This window comes from Tympanuchus pallidicinctus, unplaced genomic scaffold (genome assembly GCF_026119805.1).
Source record: "Tympanuchus pallidicinctus isolate F22 unplaced genomic scaffold, pur_lepc_1.0 scaffold2, whole genome shotgun sequence".
Taxonomy (NCBI): Eukaryota; Metazoa; Chordata; class Aves; order Galliformes; family Phasianidae; genus Tympanuchus; species Tympanuchus pallidicinctus.
Genome location: NW_026294721.1, coordinates 7,679,868 through 7,703,702, shown reverse-complemented (window position 1 = coordinate 7,703,702; position 23,835 = coordinate 7,679,868). Strand labels below are relative to the sequence as shown.

Genomic DNA, 23,835 nt, shown 5'->3' with positions numbered 1-23,835 from the left:
AGATTTTGATTATATGAATACACACTTAAATATATGTTTATTACCCATTCATGTATGCATGTATAAATACGTATTGCGTACTTTTCCATGTTCTCTCTTGCTTAGATGCTGTCTTGCACAAAAATGAAACAAAGGACCATAAACAATCCCCTCACTCCATGTGCCTTATTGTTTCCTATGTTCTTGAGGAAAAGTTTCACGTCTACTTGTTGTCTCTCTGAAGTGGGAAGGGAAACAAAATGCAAGGGGATAATCTCCAGCCCTCCTGCTGAAGGCAGGGATGAATGAAGGCTCCTTCTGGGCCTGTGATGAGATTGTTTGAAGGACATAATAGCTTAGCATATATTTCATCCTCTTTCATCTTGACAAGTGTATTTCATCCAGCAGAACTTCTGCTGTATTTTACTTAACAGTTAAATATCAAATACTAATCGTTGTTCAAATGAGGAAGTTAAGATAGTTAAATAACACCACTTAACAGAAAAACATAACAGTAGTACAGATTCTTTATCTTACAGCTCAGTAAGTTACAAGATCTTCATCCTCTGCCTAAGCTTATGTTAGAATACCGGCAGGTGAGTTGTTGCTGTTACATGACTTTATGGGAACTGCTGAATCACAGCCTGAACCTCTGATTGATCACCTGAGGCGAGCCATGAGTCAGCCAGGGGAGCACAGGTGAAGGCAATTCACCTGTGCTGCCGGAAGGGGTGGAGCCTGGCTGCACCTCTGTTAGATCCATTTAAGAGCTGACTGCCAGTGGGGAAGGATCTATTCTAGAGATCCCTCCTCTGGAGTTTTGCAGCGAGTCCAGGATGCAGGTAAGCTTTCTATCTATTCTGTTTTTGTTACTATAATCTACTTTGCCAAACTCTCTTGTTTATTTCATAATTATAACATCTTTATATTCATTGACTATACACATGATGTAGTTATACTCAAGCAAAATTAGCAAAAAATATAACTTATTAACAACTAAACAAACAAGGTGACAAGAGCCTCCTGAAAATCCAAAATTACCTAGTTAGCTCTTATACTTTGTTTGGGTATTCAGTACATCAGTTTTCAATTTAGGTAAATAAATAAAATCCACTCTTCTATTTTTGTGCTGCTTTTTTGTGTGGTTCATTGATGGGGAGGTATAAGGTGTAAGATTCCAATAGGACCTTTGCTGTTGTCTTCATAGACCTGCTTTAGTCTATACGTTAGCACTTCACTAACTTATTTTAGTAGATCAGTAGTGAGTGTGTCTATAAATACTTTTCCTAGGGTAAAACTATCTTTTAAAAGAGTCTATGAAGCAAACTCATGCTCTTGAGATTAAGGCTTTTGATGTGTAAATCTTATTGTTATGTATAAGCATTTGTCTAATGCTCTTACGTAATTCAGGTTCGTAAGATGAAATCAACCTACGTGGATGGGCTAAGAACATGCATGAGAAAGGTAATATATATTAAAAACAACTCTAAAACTTGGTGTTTAAAATACATCAGACTTAAGAAATGATTGCAGTACTTGCAGTTCAAGAACTTTAATGTATATGTAATTAGGAAGTATTTCTTTTTAAATTTGTATTTCTAATTGCAGTGAGTTTTAATTAAGTTTATATTAACTAGAGAAATATGTCCTTTTTAGATGTATGTTATCACCCTCTTTTGGGGTGATGATGGGAGATATTATTTTATTTGACTGCAGGGATTTATTTGCCCTACATGGAATCAGACAGGAACTGTGACTGGCAGACTTTCATCCAAACGTCCAGTAAGTGAGCCTTTTAAGATTTAAATTAAAATTTTAAAAACAATGTCATCTATATACCATGCTACGTACTTTGACTTAAGAAATGTTCTAGTAAGTCTAGCAATTGCCATATTGTATGTAAATGGGAGACAGAAAAATTTATTGAGTACTATTCTCTAGAACAGTTATTTAATGGGTAATTTCCATGATCATTTCATCAGAAACTTTTTTTTTTTTTTTTTTTTTTACCTTAAATTGATGTAGGAAGTGAGAACTGTAAGCCATGCATGTACCTTCTAGATTGCCACTGAATAACTTCTTTATAATGAATTTCTGATGTTCATAAATCCTTCCCTGTAAAGGACTGGTGAACCCTAGTATATACCCAGGGATTACAGAGAAGAAGAAAGAGCACAAGAAGCCCTTCTCTTCTGGAATTTGACTTCAGGCCTTTCAGTATAGAATCACCCTGTTACACTGGAAGTCTTTCCAGGTCTCTTTATGGCTCTTTGTGCTTTGTTTTGGCTATAATTTTTTCCATGTATACTTGTGGCTGGAGTGACATTCAACATTCTGGACTACTGGAAGCTTGGCTTTTGTGTAAATTCAAATAGGAAAACGTCTCTATGCTACATCTCACTTGCAGTTGTTTATGTTCCAAACAAAGGTTTCTTTAGGTGGATATTATTTGTTTTGTAAAGGAAGCGACTACATCTGTCTCCTTCCCTCTTTGACTCCATTTAATGTTTTAGTTTTTATTTGCAGGGGAAATGACCAGACATGAGGCGCGGAACAGGATTTCTTTTTCAAATAAAAAATCTGTGCTCTTCTTTGAGATGAATCCACATATGGATGTATGGATGATGTATATTTTTGCCTTTAAGTGGATTTCTTTCAAAAGATAAGCTTATTCACATGATTTTTTTTTTTTAATGTTTCTGTTGCAGCAACTTAGAGAAGGTTTCTTGGTAGAACTTGAATTCAGTGGCTTTCCATGTATGCATCCATTTTAGTTTAACTGCACATTCTTTCCTCTCATCTGATTGCTTCTTCTCATCTGATTCCTCCTCCTTCAGCATGTTCCATAGCAAAACTTTTGTCACAAGCGTTATATAATGTATGTATTATGTAATGCAATACCTCACAAAAGAGACTCACATTTGATATTGGGGTCTACTGCTGTAGAAGACTGCATATAATTGTGTGCTGTGATTTGGTTTGAGATATAAACTTCAATACTAGAATTAGATATTCTGTATTAAGATTTTTCCCTCCAGTCTTCTGCATCAAAGAGAACTGTTACAAATTTACACTTCTATACTTCAGAATATGTTTCTATCTTTTAAATTAAAAAGCATAAAGCAATGGGCTCTGGGGGTGTTTCTCTTCTTTGATTATCAAAAAGTTACGCTGGAGATAAATAAAATTCTTGATCTCCTTAGAGCAGTTGGGAAAGAAAAAAAAGTAGTGAAATAAAAATATTGCTATTTCCCTCTAGGAAAAGTAGTTTTACCAGCTTGTCCAAATGGACAAAGAAATAAAATAATTTAGCTTATCAAAGTGCACAGTGGCCTTTAATTTGTAAATCAGAAATGTCATTAGAAAAAGAAATTAACTTGGGTATGTTGAATATTAATGTGCTCAAAGAAGAGCCACAGGAAACCTAAAATACTGAATATATTTCAGTCTCTTTAGTAGTGTCTTCTGTTATTGAATGTATTATAGAGAGCTGTTTGGTTGTTTATTAGAAGTCATGTGTTACTATCAGTGTCTGGAATGTGAATAATAAATCACTGGTCTGGTTTTAGTTCTGATAAAATAGAAAATATCTTGAAGAGACCTGTATGTGTATCCACACAGTGTATTTCTTCTGGGCTGTCTTCTTGAGTGAAGAAATGAACTGAGTCATTTAAAACTCAAGTGTAGCTTTGGAATAGTTTGTCCTGTGGCTTATGAGCAGTGTGGATGAGATGCTGTGTATTTATCTCTCTCCTTTAACACTATTTCAGTAGGTTTTACATCCTTAACGTACCCACACACATGCATGCTATGCAAGACAGGCTGTGAGAATCAGGCAGTCAAAACTATTGGGACAGCTCTTGAATTTCAGGCGTTTCATTCCAGGTCTCACTGTGTTACAGGCTGTGACACTACCAATTTTTCATTGTTTTCCTGAAAGTTTAGATCCCAGCATAAACAGAATTTCAACTTGGTACTTCAGGTTTGAATGGCAGCTCACCTCTACTCAAGCATCCTACTTCTGTCGCTTTCTTCCATGATTCATAGAAGGTTTGGACAGAGCTGATGCTGAGAGTAAAATGTAAAGCCATTGTCTAGTTTTCAAATTGCACTGTTATGTATTCAGGTTTGTAAGCACTTTTTCGTATCCTGACCCAGCAACATGAATGATTTCTTCAAATGGGCTGATAGTGTGGATCTTACGTTTGCCTTGGTCTTACTTGAGTGTGTTTTGTCATTTTTTTTTTTTTAAAGTATGCTTACTGGAATGCCTTGAGGATAGGGGGAAGTCGGATATGTTGAAGGTTTATGTAAAACATCTTTCCTAAAGTTTCTTTCAGTGCCATTTAAGCTACAAATTCATTTTTAGGTAATTATGCTCTGACACTTACTTCACTAAAAAGGGATGGCTGTTTTGCAGTGACAGTCTATGTGCTCTCTTGAACCTTTGCATCAAAGAAATTCAGTGCCATATTTTCTACTAGGTGCAAACATCTATCACTGATATGCTGATAAAGTCAGAGCACTCATGCCATTTCTTACAGTCGGTCTGCATTCAAAATATTTTCCTTTTGTCATGTTTATTTTCAGTATTTTAGTTTGTTTCAATGCTGTTGAGTTGCATGCTGGTTATGATTGCAGTAACAGTACTAAAATAGTATCTCACTTTGCGTTTAGAGTTTTTACAATCTCTTACTGCTGCTTTATTGTTAGAAGTGTGTTCTAGGTTCAGGACTCAACAATTGAATGAGCTGCATTTACAGCAGTGGAGACATTTCTCAATTTGTTCTTTCTTACTCCTCAGTTGTTTTTTTGTTTTGACAGAGAAAAATACTGGAGAGCATAAGCGTGTTGTGAAGACTGTAGTTCAGTTGCTTTTGTGATAAGAGTTTACATTATGTTAACATTGCAATAAGACACTGTTAGTTATGAGTGTGACAACAACATCATGAAGTCACTGTTCGTAGTAGTATAACACTGATGTCTGATATTCCAGATAACTACATTGGTTCAGTATCAAACTGTACAAATAAGGGTTCTGCATCATAAACCTTTGTTCTTTTAGCATCACATGTACTCCTAGTATCCTTTTACACAGTACAGTATATTCATGTCTTTGGTGATCTCTGTAGAAATGCTTCTGATCTGTGTATGCATCTCATTGTGGGTGTAGTGTATCCGATGCATAGATAACATTTGATATGATAATGTTTTCCATCTGGCTCAGTAAAGCTTGGGATATCATCTGGGCTGTAATTTTGCAGTAATGGAAGCAATCATGTAGATAGCTTGTCTTTTATTTAGGTTGTCTTTGTGTGTGTAATTGTGTTTTGTGGTATTTAAAGAAAGATAATGCATAACCAGTATAAATCTGTTTCTGTGCAGTAATACATGCAAAAAATCTATTTTAAAATTCTATTTTAAAAATGCAGGGAGAGTCTGTCATTACTCCTTCTGCAAACTAAATATAAGTATAAAAACAGAGAACATTAAAATTAACAGTGCAAGAAAACATAGGATTCTGTACGGCTCAGAGTAATATCAGCTAAAATATTTTTAGTATTCTGGAAAAATTGACGGAGAGGCCTGATTCTTCCTTCACTCTCCTTTAGTTTCTGCCAAAAGGCCCCTTAGAGAGGCTTAGATGATGAAGTTCGTGTTAAGTGTCTCTTTGCTTGGGAGATTATGGCATTGCATACCTCCATTGGTTCTGTTAAATCCCTAAGATACTGGATTTCGATTATACTCAGTGAAAGCTGTCAACTTTCAAGTGCCTGCTGCTATTGACTGGGCTTTGTTCAGGCAGTTGGATGTGTGCTGAATCATTTTGATCTTTTGAGTGGCTTTCGCCAGAGATGTTTTAGAATGGCTGCAGGTTCCAAAGCTATGCACTGATTGCCTTTTAGAAATCTGTGTTGAAACACAGTTGGTAAAACTAGCTGTGTTTTTTTCTGATATGAATATGACAGAAGCTTGTGGGTGACAGCAGGAACTTAACATCATCTTTCTTTACATCAGTAGTTTTTTAGCTATGTAGTTTCTGATTCAAATTACAAGTTGTTTTTTAAGTAGTTATAGTGATAATAATAAATGAGAGTACTGTGCCACAGAGGAAAGATTATCTGTATTCTGAGTTGTGCTTCTTGAACCTCTGTAAAGTCTTATTCCATGCAATTTTATAGTAACTAAAGAGCAACGTTGGTATGATATTTTCATTACAAGAGACAAATAGGCTATTCCCTTCTAATCTGCCTCAGTTTTTGTTTTTCCACTGTTCATTCATTCAAGCTTCAACTCCTGTATGGGCATGCTATGCTTTCTGTTACTGGCATCTGTTAGCATCATCGAGTCGCAGAATACGCTCAGTTGCTGTACCTCCACATCCGCACGGAGGAGTCTAATTGAGCTCGTGACTTACTGAATTCATTTTCTCTGTCCTCATCTGTAAGTTAGTTGCTCAAATAATTGAGTCTCTAGCCATCCGCAGAAGAACTTCTATCTTCACATTAGTGTAAATGTGTGCCATTTTTTTAGGAAGTTGTCTGCTGGTACCTGTCTGTGCATTGATGAAAATTTTGAAGTCCTGCTTGAAGATGTTCTGTTCTTTGCATAAAGTATTCCAACAGTGGGATTTCTAGGAATATATTTCTGTAAATCAGTCAAAGCTTGGAGACTCGTTTTATGAGAAGGCAATAATAATAATTTAAATGTAATTCAAGTGCACAGATTACATCTTGTCTTGTAGAATCTCAAAAGTTAGAAGTATTAGCATGTTCTTTTCTGGTGAATTACTGTTTGCAAGGGCAGTATGTAATGTAATTCTGATCTCAGAATAAGCTTCGTTAGTTTAATACAACAAAAATATCATGCATTCTTCCTGTTTCTCACTCAGGAAAAAAAAATTCTTCAAAAGCTTTGATTTCTGGCAAGAAAAAAAAAGAAAAAGGGAGAAATGAAGAATGATAAAAAGAGAATAGATTTATAGGGGAAGATCAAAATTTAGGCATAGCAAGAGACACTTCTTCTCTTGGATGATTGAGTTTTCAGACTGTTGCTTTTTTAATGCTTTGTCATTTTCTGAAATTCTGAAGGAAGCCAATGATCTCTCTAATTCTACGTCCCTTTTACAGTGGTCTTTCTCAGTTGACTGTTTTTTCTGTGTGAATGAGTGGAAAACTTGCCAGTTGTCAGCATCCTTTCATGAGCTGTCACGAAATTTCCCCCAGAGTTTTGGGGACAGATGTGTTCTCTTGAGTTTGGAAGAAAAAATATATAATGCCTCATGTGAGGATCACTGGAGATAGATGGAATAGGACGGAGGTCATCTTGCTGACTTCTGTGCAGTCTGGCTGTCCTTAGTTCTCCTCTGTTAACCATTAGCATCTGCTGGCTGTGGATAGTGGGAGCTCATATTTAAATGCTACTTCTACCAAATCAAGAAATGTCTTTTCCTCTTTGTGAGGAAAAAGAGTCAATGGTTATCTATGTTTTATATTAATATTGTCTTATGGTCAACTCAAAAAAGTGAGAATTGGGTATTTTTGGTAGTTGTTTTCTTCTTCCCTTGTATTTACTCTGAAAGCTGCTTAAGCTTGTGGAAAGATATTGAATTATTTCCAAGTCTCTCACTTGACCAACGGAACTTAAACCCTTCAACTCTGTGCTGCTGGTTAAGGCAGGAGGGGATTGATGCATCATCTTTGAATGATTGACTATTGATGAAAACAGTAACTAGTACCAAAAGTTAAGAAGTCCTTTCCTGGAAGCTTGTGTGATAGAACGTTCTTTAATCAGGAAAATGAATGTGTTTGGTTTTTAAGTAGCCACTAGGTGGCAATTGCAGATAAGTCAAGACTTGCTTAGGAATGTATGTATGCAGAATTATTGCTTTCGTGGCCTTCTTCATTTCCGTATTTTCTCTACTTATTGAGACGTGCATTTTAAAAATTAGATCTTTGGAGTATCTTAAAATTGTCTCAGAAGGAAGTTGCAGAAAATAATTATTTCTGTGCAACAATAATTATTGCCCTTAAAAGTATCTAAGTACAGCAGTTTTTCTGCTGTGTAACTTCTCAGTGAGACACTTGCCAGACAGTTTTGGTGAACTGCATTGCAAGTAAGAACTGACAGCTGGGAAAAAAGGTTGCTTCCCTAGATCTGCTCCATCTGACTCCTTGGCAGATTTTGGTCTTCACTTGTGATGTAACCACACCAAATTAATTTATGAATAGATAATTTTACCTCACTGAGTAAGTTTGGTCTCTGTTCTTATTTTTAATTAAGACCTTAGATGAGTGCGAAAATTAATCAGAATCAAATGTCCATAATTAATAGAGGCATTCTCAGGACCATGAAAACAGATTTCTAACCTGTGCTATACCAAAAGCGTAAGGAATGGCTCAGGATTAGTAGTCAGGATAGATTATAGTAGCAATGAGAGCAGATGAAAGAGTTAGCAGGAAAGAAATCAGGAATAGCATGTACAGTTTTAATCTAGTGTCTATAGTGACAAATTATTTTTAAGTTTTTATTTCTTGCCACTTTTATGTTCCCTGCTTCTGCTGCTTGTTTTTTTGGTTTTGGGGAATTCAACTCTGGATGAAAAGTGTGCTGTTGTAAGGCTGTGCCTTTTCAGCTTTCTATTTTTGATCAAAATCATTTAAAAAAAAAAAAAAAGGAAGTTTCCATGTATTCAGTTAAGTAGTTCCCATGAATTATACTGTAGTTTTATATAGTTTTATATAAATTTGATATACTTTTATATACATTTTTCATAATCAAGAAAATATCTACCTTCTCAGTTGCATTTTAAGATGCAGCGTCAAAACTGATAATTTCTGCGAAGTATTTTTTTTCTTTAAAATTTGGTGTGTTTTAGCATTAAAATATAAATGTACTCTATATGCTTAAAAAAAAGGACTCTGTTTTGATCCCTAGGCAAATGTTTTTCCACTGTCTCGTTTAATTGAAGGCCTCAATTCTAGCTCAGCAGGAAATCATGTGAAGAGGAGACTCTCTACTGTTCAGCGCTACTTTACATAGATTAGTCAATAACACTGATGTTATAAAAACAAAATCATAGAATCACAGCATCATTGACTTTGGATTGAACTTCTAGACATCATCTAGTCCAACCCCCCACATTCTGTGCAAGGTCCACTAAAGTAGATTTCTCAGGTTGTGGTTGGAATGTCTCCAGGGCTGGAGGTAGCACAGCCTGTACTGGTGTATGAGCACACTTTAAGTGGCATTTCCTGTATTCGTCTTCCCACTGCTTTTTTCTGCCATTGCATGATACCAGTGAGGAGAATCTGGCTCCATCTTCTTTACACCTTGCCACTGAGCAGGCATTTGTATGGATGATGTCCTCTGCTGAGCCTTTTCTTCTCAAGGACAAATAGCTCTGTCAGCCTCTGTTCATATGACATATAGTTCAGGCCCTGGATTATGTTAGTGATGCTTTGACTGGACTCTCTCCAATATGTCCATGTCTCCCTTCTACTGGAAGCCCAGAACTGAACCCAGCAATCCATGAATCTTACTAGTGCTGAGCAGAGGGAAGGCTCACCTGTCTTTACCTGCTGGCAATGTTTTTCCTGATGGACTCCAATTTGCTGCTGGCTTTCCTAGGCGCAAAGGCTTTCTGCTGGCTCATTTTCAACTTGTTTTTTCACCAGAATCCTCAGGTCCTGTTCTCCAAAGCTGTTTTTCAGTCTGTCAGTTCCCAAAGTACCCTAGCACATGCATGCAGGAAGTTTGTTTATTCTTTTCTATTCTTTGTGGCCCATTTCTCCAGTCAGTTGAGGTTCCTCTATGTGGCAGTGCAGCCATCTTCTGCATCAGCCACCCCTCTCAGTTCTGTATTGCCTACTGTCTTGCTGAGATTGTTCTCTGTCCTGTTATCTAGGTCACTAACAGAGGTGTTGAGCAGTACTGGCCACTGGGGCACTCTACTCGTGCCTGGCCTCCAGCTGGACTTTGTGCTGCCTGTCACAGCCCTTTAAGCCTGACACTTCAACCAGTTTTCTGTCCACCTCACTATCTGCTTATCTAGCTTGTACTTCATCTGTGTGTCTATGAGGCTTTTACGAGAGGCTGTTTTGAAAGCTGTGCTAACATCAAGGTAAACAACATCTGCTGCTCTCCCTTCATCCACTAAGTTAGTCATTTCATCACAGAGGTTATCATTGCTTAAGCATGATTTCCCTCGTGCTGACTACTCTGGATCATCTTCTTGACATTAACATGTTCACAAATAGTTTCCAGGATTAATTTGAGTAATTGAGGAGGATCAGTCTAGCCTGTAGTTTTCTCTTTTCTGGCCTCCTTGGAAGATGGCACTTGTTTTCATTCAGTATTCAGGTATGTCTTCTGATCATCAGGATCCTTCAAACCTGGGCGACACTGCCCGCAGCAAAGTGGTTAGAACCAGGTATTCTCTAAGGTTCTTTCTGATCCAAACCATTCTGTGATCTATAATCTGTCTCATTTATCCTTCTATCTATTGGAACCTCTGAAAATGTTTTTTTAAATATTTAAATATATATAAAAGGATTTTATATATATAAAAGGATTTTTTGTCAACAAAACTGAGTCAGGAGAATCAATTTCTTTGCAACTACTGATTTTTTTTATTTTTTTTTTTAAATTACAGAATCACAGAATCACCCGGGTTGGAAGGGACCTCAAGGATCATGTAGTTCCAACCCCCAATTATTGCTAGGGGATCCTTATTAATCATCCACTAGAATAGTTTGATTTCATTTTGTATTTTTTACCCAGGATTAGTGAAGCATTAATTGTTATCTGTCACAGACATCTTTCCTATTACTCTTTCAAGTACATTTCTTCTCTTTGGAGCACTATCAGGAGGGCAGCTTTGTTTCTGTGTAACTTCTAACAGTACATGTGGTCATTTTTCTAACAGGGCCAGCAGTCACATCTCAGATTGGATCTGTGAAGTTTTTCAGAAATACTTGTTTATTTTCTCTTGGAAAAAAATACATAAAGCATAAATACAGGTTTTGTTATGTAGTCCAGGGTTGTTGTAATCATTTACCAAAGCCGCATCACTGCTTTTGATTATAATAATGCAGTCATCTAATAATCCAACTCAACGTTTTCATTTTAGTCCATCATTTAAAATATCTATAATAAATGTATCTCGTGAACTTTGAATATCTAAAATCTTAGAAAACATCACTTTCAGGGAAGACTTAGGTCAACCCGTTATAACTGCGTCTGGAGATTCCTGTATTTGTCTACTGTCTATAGGGGGATTCTAGACAGCTAGTTAAACCAAAAACTAACTTAAAGGTGCCTAAACTTAGGTGAGAGGCATCTATTAAGCTGTTCCAGTATCTTAAAGGTGATCGTTATCACTTTCATGTTTCCCAGGCTTCTGTTTTTCTCTGAAGATTTATTTAAATTTTGAGTTGTTAACTAATTTACAAGTGAAAGTACATTTTGCACTTGCAATTATGTTTTTCGGAATTATTTGTAACACATCTAAAACTGCTTTAAAAGCAGGCTTCCTGCATATACTTGCAGTGAAATCAAAATGGCAGTACAGTGATTTATTTTGCAATTATAAGATTTTAAAATCCTCACTTTACCTTGTTAGGAATTTTGAATCTGATGAGCTAAAGAAAATAATCAGTGATTGTAACCATAAACAGCTCTGTGCTGGAAGTTATATTAAGCAAATGTTATTGCCAGTATAAACCCTGATGAAAACTGCATAACGTGCTGCGTAATGTGCATTAGAATGATCGAAGTCAAAATTAAATTTTTATACCTTCAGTGTTTTTAGTTGTTTTTAAATGTGGAAAAATTAGGTTCCCACATTCAAGTCTGGCTGCATAAAGGGAAGACTCTAATTTTCTAAATTCCCGAGGATCACTTGCTTCCATGGCCACTTATTTTTTATGTTTTTCATACAAGCACGCACTGATCCTCCTCATGTTTTTTTTTTGTTGTTGTTGTTGTTGTTGTTGTTGGAAATTAGTAATCATTAATACCAATGTTGGTGTTATGTCCTGAGCAAGTAACTCTTCCTTTCAAAATGTAACCATATAGCATTGCAAGCATTAACACAACTGAAACTGAAGAATATTAAAGACTATTAAGGCAAGTGTTTCTTCTTGTTGATGGGTTTAGAGCTGTGCTCCTACCTGACCTTCACTGTGAAAGTATTATGTGAATTATGTAGTAGTTTTCTCTCTGTGTGTGGTGCGATGGTGGAGGTTCAACTTCAATATGTTGTCTGTGGTTCTTTAAGGGTGATAGACTAGAAATGATCATGTTCCAATCTGGGGCTTTGTTCTTTTACTTCCACTTCAAATTTTAATAGCTTTTGCAGTTTGATTACTTCCCTCTTAGGGATGTATAATGACTTTGAGCTAAAATTATATAGCAAATGTAGTTTGCTTATTAGGAAATTATATAGTACTGATCCCTTTGTCTGAATTTACATTATTATGTAATATTTTCATCTAATTCCTGAACCACTTGCAAATGAATTGCTTGGAATTAGGAAAATTGAGATTCATACACATTTTTCTCTTGTTGTATATTACCTTTCTAGACAAGGAAGCATAATGACACAACAGGAGGAAGCTGCCATGTGACATATTTCGTATTTTACTGTAGATGTGTGAGCATGAATCTTTAAACAAAGGTCTAGTGATCTTCTGTCCTGAGTTGTGCTTGTTGATAAACTTACTGCTCATTTTTAACTTCGACTCATATGGGGTATTTAACAAACAAACCTATTTTATGTTTTTCAAAACAGTGAGAATAGAAGTTAGGGAAATGTTTAGGGGCTGGAGGAGAGTACCTTTGCTTAGGTTAAGGCAGAGTTTGTATGTGTTTTCTTCTTGAAAGTAATGCTCCATATAGAAAAATGCAGGGTAAAATTAGAAAGAGAAAAAAAAAAAGCGCTACTGATTCTGTGCGATTGTGTGCCCAGAAACCAGCATCTGTAAAATTTGCAGGTGAGAAATTGATCTGATGCAATTCCTATTGTCAAGGAAGGTCAAATATTCAAAAGAGCTTGGTACAGAACGGGGAAGATTCCTTCAAAAGACAAAAAGTTAAATCTTATGACGAAAAACTTGTTGGCATTAGTATCACCAATGTTTCCATGCTTCCTATAAACTGTTCGTAAATATTGCTATAAACTTTCACGTACTAAGCAGTTTTTGTTCTTATTTGTAGAACATTCAAGGTATCTCTAAACATCCAGTGAGAATTAAAAAGAAACAGTACATAAAAGGTAAACTATGTTAATATAAACATGAAAAGTGAATTTCATCTCCTTATCTTACTGAGTTATTTTATTTTGAGGCAGACCAAAAGCTCCAACACAAAAGAGCAGAATGGATTATTGATGGACAATTGTACCTTAACATTGAACAAAATTGCTTTTTGCTCATTCTGCTTGAGAAAAGTTTGCTGTTTCAGTACCGATATGAATAGTCTTAAGCATTTAGAATTTTCTTTCCCTGTACAGTCTCACTATTCCTTCTGTTCCAGTTGCAAATTATACATCTTTTAAACATTCTAGGGGTATTTGTGTGAATTCGGTTCATAAGGCTTTTCCCAAGGAGATGCTAAAGCTTGGGTATTTTAATCAAGCTCACAACTAATCGCCAGTAGTTATTCAGATCTGTTGGTTTTGGTAATGGAATTGGATTTAAGGGAGATGACCCAGAGCGTAGGAAAGCATGACCTAAATGATGAAGTCAAAAAGTCATGTAAGTAGACTCTAATAGGAGAGATTTGCCAAATAAGCTTTCTGAGCACTTATAGCTGGGAATTGTTGTTTGTTGCATAGGTAAGAGCAGGCTTTCCTTTTCACAGCTAGTCTGTCCCTCCAACTGATATAATACAAATCATAAGACAGGAGACTTTAAAAACAGTGTAAAAATTCAATAGTACTTCTATTTTATCTCCCTGACTGATTTTTATGTTGCTGGGTTTTTAAGTGTTTTTTAAAAGAGTGAACAGTAGCTGTGTAAATCTGTGGCATAGTGCTTAACAGTGGCACATAGGCTGTTTTGGAAATAATTCAATTAAGTTTGTTAGTGATCTTATGTGCTTCTCAGAAAACATTTGTCTTTCATTCCTATATTGAGGCATTTATTTCCCTCACTTTCATACTATCAGTTGTCAATAATCTCTGATCAGATGAATTATGGTTGTTTGAAATAATTGTTTTTTACACCAAGACAAACAAGTAGTTTCTGAGAATATACTGTTTTAATACAGTGTCAATGTATATTATTGCTTTTTATATTGTAGAGAGCTTAATTCATTAGCACTTGGATGCCTGTATCAGCTGTGTGTTCTTAATATTGTACTCCTTTACCTCCTGTAACTCAGAATTTGTTTCCTAACACATTGAAGCAGCATATAAAAAAAAAAACCAAAAAACACTTTTTATATGTAGATCAGCTCTATAGAACCTTTCTTACTTGCATGTCTCTTTTATTAAGTGACCTCTGAATTATGTTATTTATTGCAATTGCTTGTTAGCTGCAGTTTTGGGAAGGGTTTGGGGGGGAGAAAGGGAAGAAGGAGGAATGAGTGGTAATGCAAGGATAGTGGAGATAAAGATGCTGTACGTGAATGATGAGTAAAATCATTGTGTTGCTGGAAGTTGGTAGGATATTTACATTGTCATTTGTGTATTTTTAATTGTGTTGGGTGAGGCATTTACAACCTGCTGTGGTTTGCAATGCTATTTTTGGATTGGAATCCACATTTGTCAACTTCCTCTCTAGGAAAAGAGGAGGAAATAGTAACCATTTCCCCACGAGCACTATTTGTTTCAAAGAAAGGATATACGTTTTTAGCAGCAGGTAAGATAACATGTATTATTATTCTCATACATATTAATATTCTCATTAATATTCTCCATTCTGTGATCTTTTCTTCTCATCTTCTTTGCATGGCATTTTATTTTAAAAGGCTATAAAATCCCTCAGCATCAATTAACGTTGTTATATGATGTATGCTCCTTAGTGTGGTTTTGAAGTGGGTTATTTGTAATGCTTGTACATAGCAACAAAGAGCTAATTAAATGATTTGACACCTGAAGGTAATAATGGAGCCAGGTATTTTGTAATCTGTAGCTGGACTTTTTAAGGATGCACTTTCTACAGCTGTTTGTTTTCCTGCTTTTTAGTGCTTTTTCTTGTTTTTGAGCAAAAAAAAAAAAAATTTGTTTTGTAGTAGTTAATTTTTATTTTATACATAGTATATAATATATAATATAGCATATATATACATTTATACTTTGAATAATTTTATTTTAGAGCAATTGATTTATTCTGACACTTTTTCTAGATTTTTCACAAATTGAATTAAGGATCCTTGCTGACTTATCAGCTGAACCAGAACTGTTGAAACTATTCCAAGAGCCTGAAACCACTGATATATTTACCTCATTGGCTTCTCAGTGGTAAGAGCAAATGTTGCATTTTGGGTTATTTACTGTCCAAAAAAAAGAACCTTTTGAACTGTTGTTTTCCTATGTAGTGATAATAAAAGGCAGTGTTCTGCCACAATAGCCACAATATCTATTGTTACTCTAATGCTGTTTTAATGTTGGAAGCTATAAACTTCCTTCTCTTACTGAGCCTTTTTCTCATTGCTATCTGTTGCTATATGCCACCATATTGTAATTCAGCTGGCTAATTTAAGCCTTGTAACTAAAGCTGGTGCAATATCATATTGTGAAGAGCACATGTTGGTAAATTTCTCATTGTGTTGTTGTTCATCGATACTTCTTAAAATTCCAGAGAAGCAGTTAACCAGGGTAATTGAAAAATTACAGAACATATTTTCTCAGTAAAAGTAAAAGCGTTTTTAAAACCTGGTTGATTAGAGGAGCAGAATTGGCATCAAGTTACATATATGCAAGAAACAGTCTCTAGAGCTTGTGGGCTTGCTTGGAGCAATTCTGCCAGATTCTGTGATACTTTGAGAAAGTGGTACTCCAGTTATCTAAAAAAAAAACAAAACACCAACAACTTCAATTTCCAGATTATTTACTGATCTTTTCATCATGCAGACCAAATCATAACCAATCCAAGCAGTGATATATTAGTTACTTATCTGCATGAAGATATTTCTTATTATTGCTTTTATCATAATGATGCCTAAAATCTTAGTTGAGACTGGGACTCACATTGTGCTAAAAAATACGTGAGCGTACAATAAGTGACAGGATAGATCTGAAGAAGCTTACAGTTTGAATGTGCAAGACAGGTGAAGATCCAATAAGTATGTATTAAAATGCAAGCAGAACGGAATTGTCATGTATATGTCATGCAATTTCTATATTTCCCTTGCTTCTCGCTCTTAAATTGTTTTCACTGTTTTTGTTGGAAGATTGCTAGCTGAAAAACATGAAAGCAAAAATAGATATGAATTAATCAGTCCTGATTTAGTTAATGCCTGTTCTGCAGTTCCTAAATACCACAGTGGGGAGACATTTGATAATATCCTCTGAAGTAGTAAAAATAAACAAAACGGTGATCAAATTATAATTAGTTGCTAACATCTATGTACAGCCTGGGACAGCACGACTCGAGGTCACAGGTGTCTCAGTGAATATAGCTATAGCAAGATCGCCCATTTGTCTGGAGTCCCTTAGCCTCTGTTGATATTATCATCAATTCCTAGCTCTGACATGATATTATTAGACCCTCGTGATGGAGTTAAATCCTTATTTAGTTTAGAGATATACTGCAAATGTATGCGTGAGGATGAGTCAAATTTTGCCTCCACTCTGGGCACGGCTCCAGAAATACTATTCTATTCAACAACCTCACAGCTCTTGGCATCTGTCAACCTCTTATAGTTTCTACACAGTAACTTTGCATTTGATGAAATATTACAGGCAAATATTTTTATCAGACAGAAGTGCCATAGTGTGTCTACAAAATTATTATATAATGATTCTGCTGACTCTTCCTTTAAACTTCAGGAAGGCTGATACTTGAACTATTGCATCTATTTTGTGACTGTTACTAATTACAGCAGAATGAAAGTTGAGTTTCACCTCTTCTACCCTTGGATGTCTGTTATGTATTTGATGTGTTGATTTCTCACTATTGAGAACAAAGTATGTCCAGGGTGACCAGCTTCCTGTAGGTGTTCTTTTGTTCTGACAAATTTAATTCCTCTTATTGGGTCACTTCCTTCTGAACTCACCTTTGTGTTTTGGGGGTTTGCCCTTAATTTATTTATCATCAGAGAGAAGACACAAGATCAGTTATCTTCCCATGCTTCTTCATCTTTCATAATGCAAATTTTAAACCAGTGGAATGTGACTAGTTGCTAAGGGAATTGTGATATGGTAGAGCAAATTCAAATTTCAGAGAAATGTTGACTGTATGGCTAACAACATGTAGTTTTGAAATTTATTTTTTAATTTTTTAATAATTTTCACATATGGACTGAGCAACTGAATACATATAGAGACTTTTTATTTAATACCTAATTTATATATATATAGATACATACCTTTATGTACTTATTCAACCTATGAGAAAAAACAACACTAGATTTAACATGATGCTCCTCAAAGACAAAAGCAGTTCAAAGAAACAACTTTCTATCCTTGTTTCAGATGTAGCCACTGCTAGGAAGTTATGAGAACAAACATATTTACTACGTAATAATTATCTGGTCAACTGAACTTAGTTTTAAAAGTCTGAAGAAACAGAATTCAATAATATTGTGTAACATAATAGCTATACAAACCTATATTGCTTTAAAAACATAATAAATAATGACATTCACATGTTTTTAGGAAGGAAGTCTTGTAGTTCGCATGAAATAACAGCCCTCTACCCCCCAAACCCCATTTGTTGCCATTTAAAACAAGTTAGGTGAAGGAAGAGCAAAATAAATGAGAAACTTTTTAACTCCTCTTGGTCACCTGACTTGCATTACATCTTGATCCTGAGGCCTTAAAATCAGTGCAAGGGATATACCAAGTGATATACCAACTATTTTATTCTTTTTGAAGGAATTTGACATTGCTGGTGTTTGTAAATATTTTCTGACACATATCAAAGAACTTGAAACCTTGACAAAAATTCTTTTTCTGAACGAAATGTATAAAGAATGAGTTAGTTTCTGAAGTTCCTCTCAGAAGAAACAGCTATTGTAGATAGTTAATAATAATGTCTAACAACATTCCAGCTTCTGAAAATATATCGGCTGGTATCTCTTCAGGTGTTCTGTTTCTAAAAATCCTTAGACTAATAAATCATAGAATGGCTTGGGTTGGAACGGGCCCTGAGGATCATCAAGTTCCAACCCCCCTGCTACAGGCAGGGCCACCAACCTTCAAAGATTCATAAATATGAATATAATAAACACATTTCATAATATAAATAATAAATAAAAACATAAAATAATAAAATAAAAAGCATAAATAATAAATATTATATTACTGGATGATATAAAACCTAAACTACATCCCAGAGTCAAAGATTCATATTATTTTTTCACTTATATATTTTAAGCTTTATGACTTCTGCACCTAAATCTTTCTCTTATTCCTTACTTGTCCTTTAGGATAAAGCCTTCTATCTGAAATACAATCTTTTAGTAAACCCATATAGGACTTTAATAGCATTTGGCAACTGTGGTGGGGAGTTTCTGTAAAGAGGTTAGCTGTGTGACTTTACAGTTTAATTAAGATCTCTTATGTATAGAAGTTTTCCTGTCTTAATTTTGTTAAGCATGGTCTTTCAGGAGTCCATTTGTTTCTGGGACCCTAGAGATGTGTGTGCCTTTGAAAGCTGTTGAATTGATGTTTCTGTTAAACATCTATTCTCATGCCATCTTTACGCTTGTTGACAGTGCAGTCTGGAGATGCAGAAGCATGTGTCAACTCAAACTATGTCTGTGCATCAAGGTAAAAGACTGGATGAATGTACTAACTCAGAGGCTGAAGTTCAGTGTGATGTGCAATACACCTAGCTGAGAAGCAACCTTCTCTTCGAGACGAGACTGTAATCTTGTATTCCTGTGGCCAACTTAGCAAGAGAGCTCATTTCAGAAGTAATGGAGCCTCTGCTGATTTGGAATTCCCTGCAATTTGCTGTAGATGTTGTTTGCTCTAGATAGTAGTTGCTATTTTTAAGTGTTGTGTGTTCTATTTAACGTAACTGTTCTGATATTACTCTTCAGATAAAAATTTCAAAGGTTGGTGTTAACTGCTTTCTTTCATGAGCTTGTGGGTAATCTGTTGCTTAGTCTCGTGTTTTGCTTTTCAGACATGGAAATAATATTCATGGAATTTAATTCCATGGAAACTAAGGAGTAAAATAAAGATGTCTGGCCGCTTTTCGATAGGTTTGCTTCTGTTGGTTGTTTTTGTCAGTGCAAAGCCCAGACTCATCTCTGCCTTGTACATCCAATATATTTTCTGTTCTTCTAACAGATGCCTCAGCTTAAACTAAGATGATATCACTAGATTTTAATATTCACTTGTGTATGCTAAGTACTCTTCCTACTCTCATCCTGTCTGTAGTGATTAGAACATGATATTACCTGCATTATCTTATCGGGCCGTATGATGTTGCAGCCTACTTAAAAGTAAGTCTTAAATTCAGTTCAACACCACCTAGTACAACAACACAAAGAGTGCATTACACTAATGATCTATTGGCCACTGAAATGAGAGTAAAGTTTCAAAGCTTGCCTCTACTTTTGAAAACTCTTGATATAACTCCAGCTGTCTAGAAGATCACCTTGTGCTGCATTGTGGTGATGTCCTCTGACAGTGATAGTCCTTTGGAAATGTCAAACTATTACCACAGTGCTGAAGATGAGAACTGTCTTGACAGCTGTCTGACCACCCAAAACTAACTGCCATAAGCCATTCAAATGAGAACAAATTCTTGAGTGAAATTTATCTCACTTCTTTAATCTAGCTTTTCCAAAATATATTTTTTAAAAAGTGTTAAAAATGCTGTTAATGGACTTATTTTTAAATAAATTTCAAAGATGGAAGCTGAAAAAAAAATAATTTTTTAGATAGTTTCTGTGATAAGGGATTTAGTGGTGGACTTCTATGATCTTGAAGGTCTTTTTTGAATCTAAATGACTGATTCTGCCAATCTCTTTCAAATTGTTTGTTTGTCACTCTTCACAGAAGGCTGGTGTTCCTCTGTCATAGTATATACTGTTATTGGCTGTACTGTATCAAAAGGAGGATCTTGATGTAGCTAAGAACATACTGCATAAATATGCTTTTGTCCTGCTTTTCTGCTTGCATGCTTTTTTAACTGGAGATGGTGCTGCTTTAGAGTTCCTATGACTCGAGCAATTTCATGTCTGCTTCTTGCTGTATTCAAATATGTGGATAAGTCCTTTTTCCTGCTGCTTCAGAGTTTAGAGAACTGGAGATTCCTCAGAACTGTATGCATCACAGGATAGTGCTGCTTCATCAAATGCAACTACATTATTTACGGCTCTGGAGCTTGCTTAGTCATTTTAAGCTTGGAAGTCTCATCACTGTGTTCTGATGCTTTAACATGATATCTCTGATATCTGGAAATCAGACTTAGTTCACATGTTTTAGGTTTCTGAACCTGAAATAGAATGCAAAACCCAGTTGCCAAGTTCATTGTATGGTGCCAAATTGTGCATCTCAAAGGGTGAGCAGAAAAAAAAAAAGGCTACATGCAGACCAAAGCCATCTAAGAGAAGCTAAAGAGAAATTCTAATCTCAGTAGTTTGTTTGAATTTCTCTTGAAAAGCTGAAACTGAATGACAAGGACAGTCAGTCCCATGTGGTCTAAACAAATACCTGAAGATACCTGCCAGATAGATAGCATTCTTTTCAAGTGGCTATAGTGCCTAGCTTTTATGTAATTGCTGGATTCCTAGGGACTTTGGGTGAACTTTTTTTAACCTTATTATTCAAACTTGTATGTTTGCTTCCAGAAAGTTATGCAGTAAGGTTATACTGTGAAAGAGCACTTCTCCAAACCACGACCCTCTCTTGTTGCAGCTGAGATGCTGTTCACCAAAATTATGAGGCTGAAATAATTAGATTTGTTTAGATGAGAGAAGATATGATTTAGGGAAATAAAAACAAAACAACTATCAAAAAGCTCTTCAAATATATAAAAAGTTTGTGGCAGAGTTGGCTGGAGTGTGAACAAAGCATAATGAATAAGTATATGCTGTTGTAAGAGGTGTTTCAGTTTGTTAAATAGAGTTTTTAAGTGATGAAGGTTGATAAATATGAAGATGAGTTAGCTATGAAAGCTGTGGAATATTCATCTTGAGGAGGAATGAGTCAATCAGACAGGTAATTTGAAGAATAACAAGTGACTTTTCAGTCTCCCTCACAACTGCAATTTTATGACCTTATCATCCTGAGTGGATTTGAGTGGATTGCTTAAAGAATTCTCTTGAGAAACTGTTGTCTGTGAAACCCCCTAAGTGAAGAGAGAGAAGTGAGTTGCTGGCCCTCAGTACCTGTGCAAGCTTTTCAAAGTGGTACCCCCTCCACCTCATACTAACAAAATAAAAAAGCAAAAAAGCTATGCGTCAGAGCCAGAGACTATATGTGAATAATGTAGTAATTAGTTTACATCTGCTAGATTGGGTCAGGCATCACAGAAGAGATCATGTGTGCTCAGTAGAGTTCTCTGGTGAACATGTGCACAGTGGAGAGTTTCAAAGCCTACTGAACCTTCAGGAGATGTCTTCCTTGAGTTATACAGAAAATTGAAGGATATTCAGGATTCAGGGGCCGCTTCATGGTGGGAAATGGGTTGGTTCACAGATTTGGATAAAGGCATCCGCATCCATTTCATTTCCATTTTTCACATTCTAGTCTAGATTGTGTAGTTCCTTGTGGAATTGCAAGGTTAGGAGTTGGTCTTTCACTGGGGCTGTGTAGTAGAGAGCTGGTCAAAATATAAGGGCAGGGATGCTTCTCTGAGATGAGCATCGTCCTTGTGATTGGGTCCCTGCTTTATGTTCAAGTCTGTAGAAAATTCTTTATTGAGTCATGCTTTTATCTATTAAGTTAGTCCCAAGGCACACAGTGGCAGTCATCAACAAGTTACTACAGATGTTTGCAATCATACATCTTGTTTGTTTCTACATAGAAGAGTTTGTCATAAGTCCTAATGGATTTAGGAAAATGCCTTGCCCTATATAGGTTGTAACTAACTCATCATTTCTTTGTAGCAAAGGCAGCTAATACCTAAAATAAGAGTAATAAGAGAAATTATTTACCACTAATCATTCTGAAAAAAATCCGCTTTTATAGTGTAGTCTTGGGTGGCTGAAGAGTTTTTCATTTACATTATATTATCTGTGTCAGAATCAGAGGGATTTGAACACTTAATTTCAAATAATCTTGGGAACTGCAGGCCGTTAACAAAATGTACTGAATATAAAAGTCCGTTTCCTCAGCTGATGTGTGTGTGTGTGGGATGATGGTAATATATAACAAACTGCTTTGGTAAGAGAGGGACATGCTAATTTTGGAAATGACTCAAGAAAAAGCCCATAGAGAAGCAAATCACAGAATTGCTTGGGATTACCATACCAGAGAAACAAATCTTCCCTTTTTTCTTAAAAAGGGCAGAGAAGTTCAACCAGATTTGAACAAAAAGAACACAGTACAGGAAGTTGTTTTCTCTGTTTTGTTCTTTAGAGACTGTCTTTCTCTATTAAGGTAAGAAAATTTTATTGAATTACACTCTGCCAAGCAGGGGACTCAAGGAACTGATTCTATCAAATAATGTTAAAGTGAGTCCAACTTTTGTGCATTGGCATTTGGTCCATCGGGAACTATGGTGAAATAAGGACTCCTGTTTTTCCAGCCACTTGGAAATTCAAGACGTAGAGCGACAACAGTTCTATCTGTTGATGCCCTGCCGGCTTGTGAACAACGCAGGAAATAAGCAAAGAGACTTTGGATATTTCTGAAATGAATCAAAATAAGTCATTGTAGGCTGAAATACACAAAAAGATAGTGTGCTGGATCTGTTTGAAAAAGATTAAATTGAGCACGTGGCTCAGCCAGTGCTGATTCACTGAACGTCTGGAGGTCAGCGCTACCTGCTGGATGACTCTAAGGGTTAACTTCTTCCTTTAGCATTGGATTACTCAGTTTTGTAACAATGTTATTATTTTTTATTAGTTTCAAGGCTTCTGTTCTGACTCCTTTATTGAAATATTGAATAATCTGAAGAAACCATTGTTGCAGTATTTTTAACTGAGTAATTAATATCCATTGCCTTATTGTTTGTTTCACTTCTGCTGAATATAAAAAAAAAATCTCATTTTGTATAATGTATTTTTTCTTTTTTTATTCAGTGTAATGAGAGTGGAATTAAGAATTTGTTCTGTGTGCGCAATTCAGAGATGCACATAAATTCAATTTAAATGGGAAGGCATGCATTCCAAATCAAATCATATTCAGGATCAGGTATGCTGTGGCCCAATGTCTACCTGTTGAGATACCATTTATTATGAAGCTGGTGTTTAACAGTGGCTTAGATTTTAAATCAGTTGTGAATGAGGCTGTACTGTTTGCAGCTCCTGCAGCTGTAGTACTTCACTGCAGCATGAGTGGCACTGTTTAACTAAACAGTTTTAGTCAGCAAAGCTAGTTTTTTTTTCCTTTAAGCTAGCTCTGAAATCTGTGCCACAACACAGTTTGAGGTCTGCTGGTATTTTGGTCAAGAAATATGAGTTAATTTTGGTCGTGAAATAGGGTTAGCATTATGGTAAATTAAACAAATAATGATGCGAGAGGCTGCCTTTATTTAAATTTAATGAATGTTTCTGGTTGTTGTC

The 23,835-nt window shown here is 35.7% G+C and overlaps 1 protein-coding gene across 5 annotated transcripts in view; it reads left to right on the top strand.

Annotated features, from left to right (window-relative positions):
• POLN (DNA polymerase nu) overlaps positions 1-23,835 on the top strand; it is a 78,564-nt gene that overhangs the window by 17,151 nt on the left and 37,578 nt on the right. For 4 of the 5 annotated variants that reach the window (XM_052682201.1, XM_052682200.1, XM_052682203.1 and 1 more), the window contains 6 exons: positions 519-575; positions 1,390-1,443; positions 1,696-1,761; positions 13,198-13,255; positions 14,766-14,843; positions 15,331-15,445. In XM_052682201.1, coding sequence (XP_052538161.1) covers positions 519-575; positions 1,390-1,443; positions 1,696-1,761; positions 13,198-13,255; positions 14,766-14,843; positions 15,331-15,445 — 428 coding nt within the window. The remainder of the gene's footprint in view (positions 1-518; positions 576-1,389; positions 1,444-1,695; positions 1,762-13,197; positions 13,256-14,765; positions 14,844-15,330; positions 15,446-23,835) is intronic. The other variant, XM_052682202.1, reaches the window with a different exon arrangement.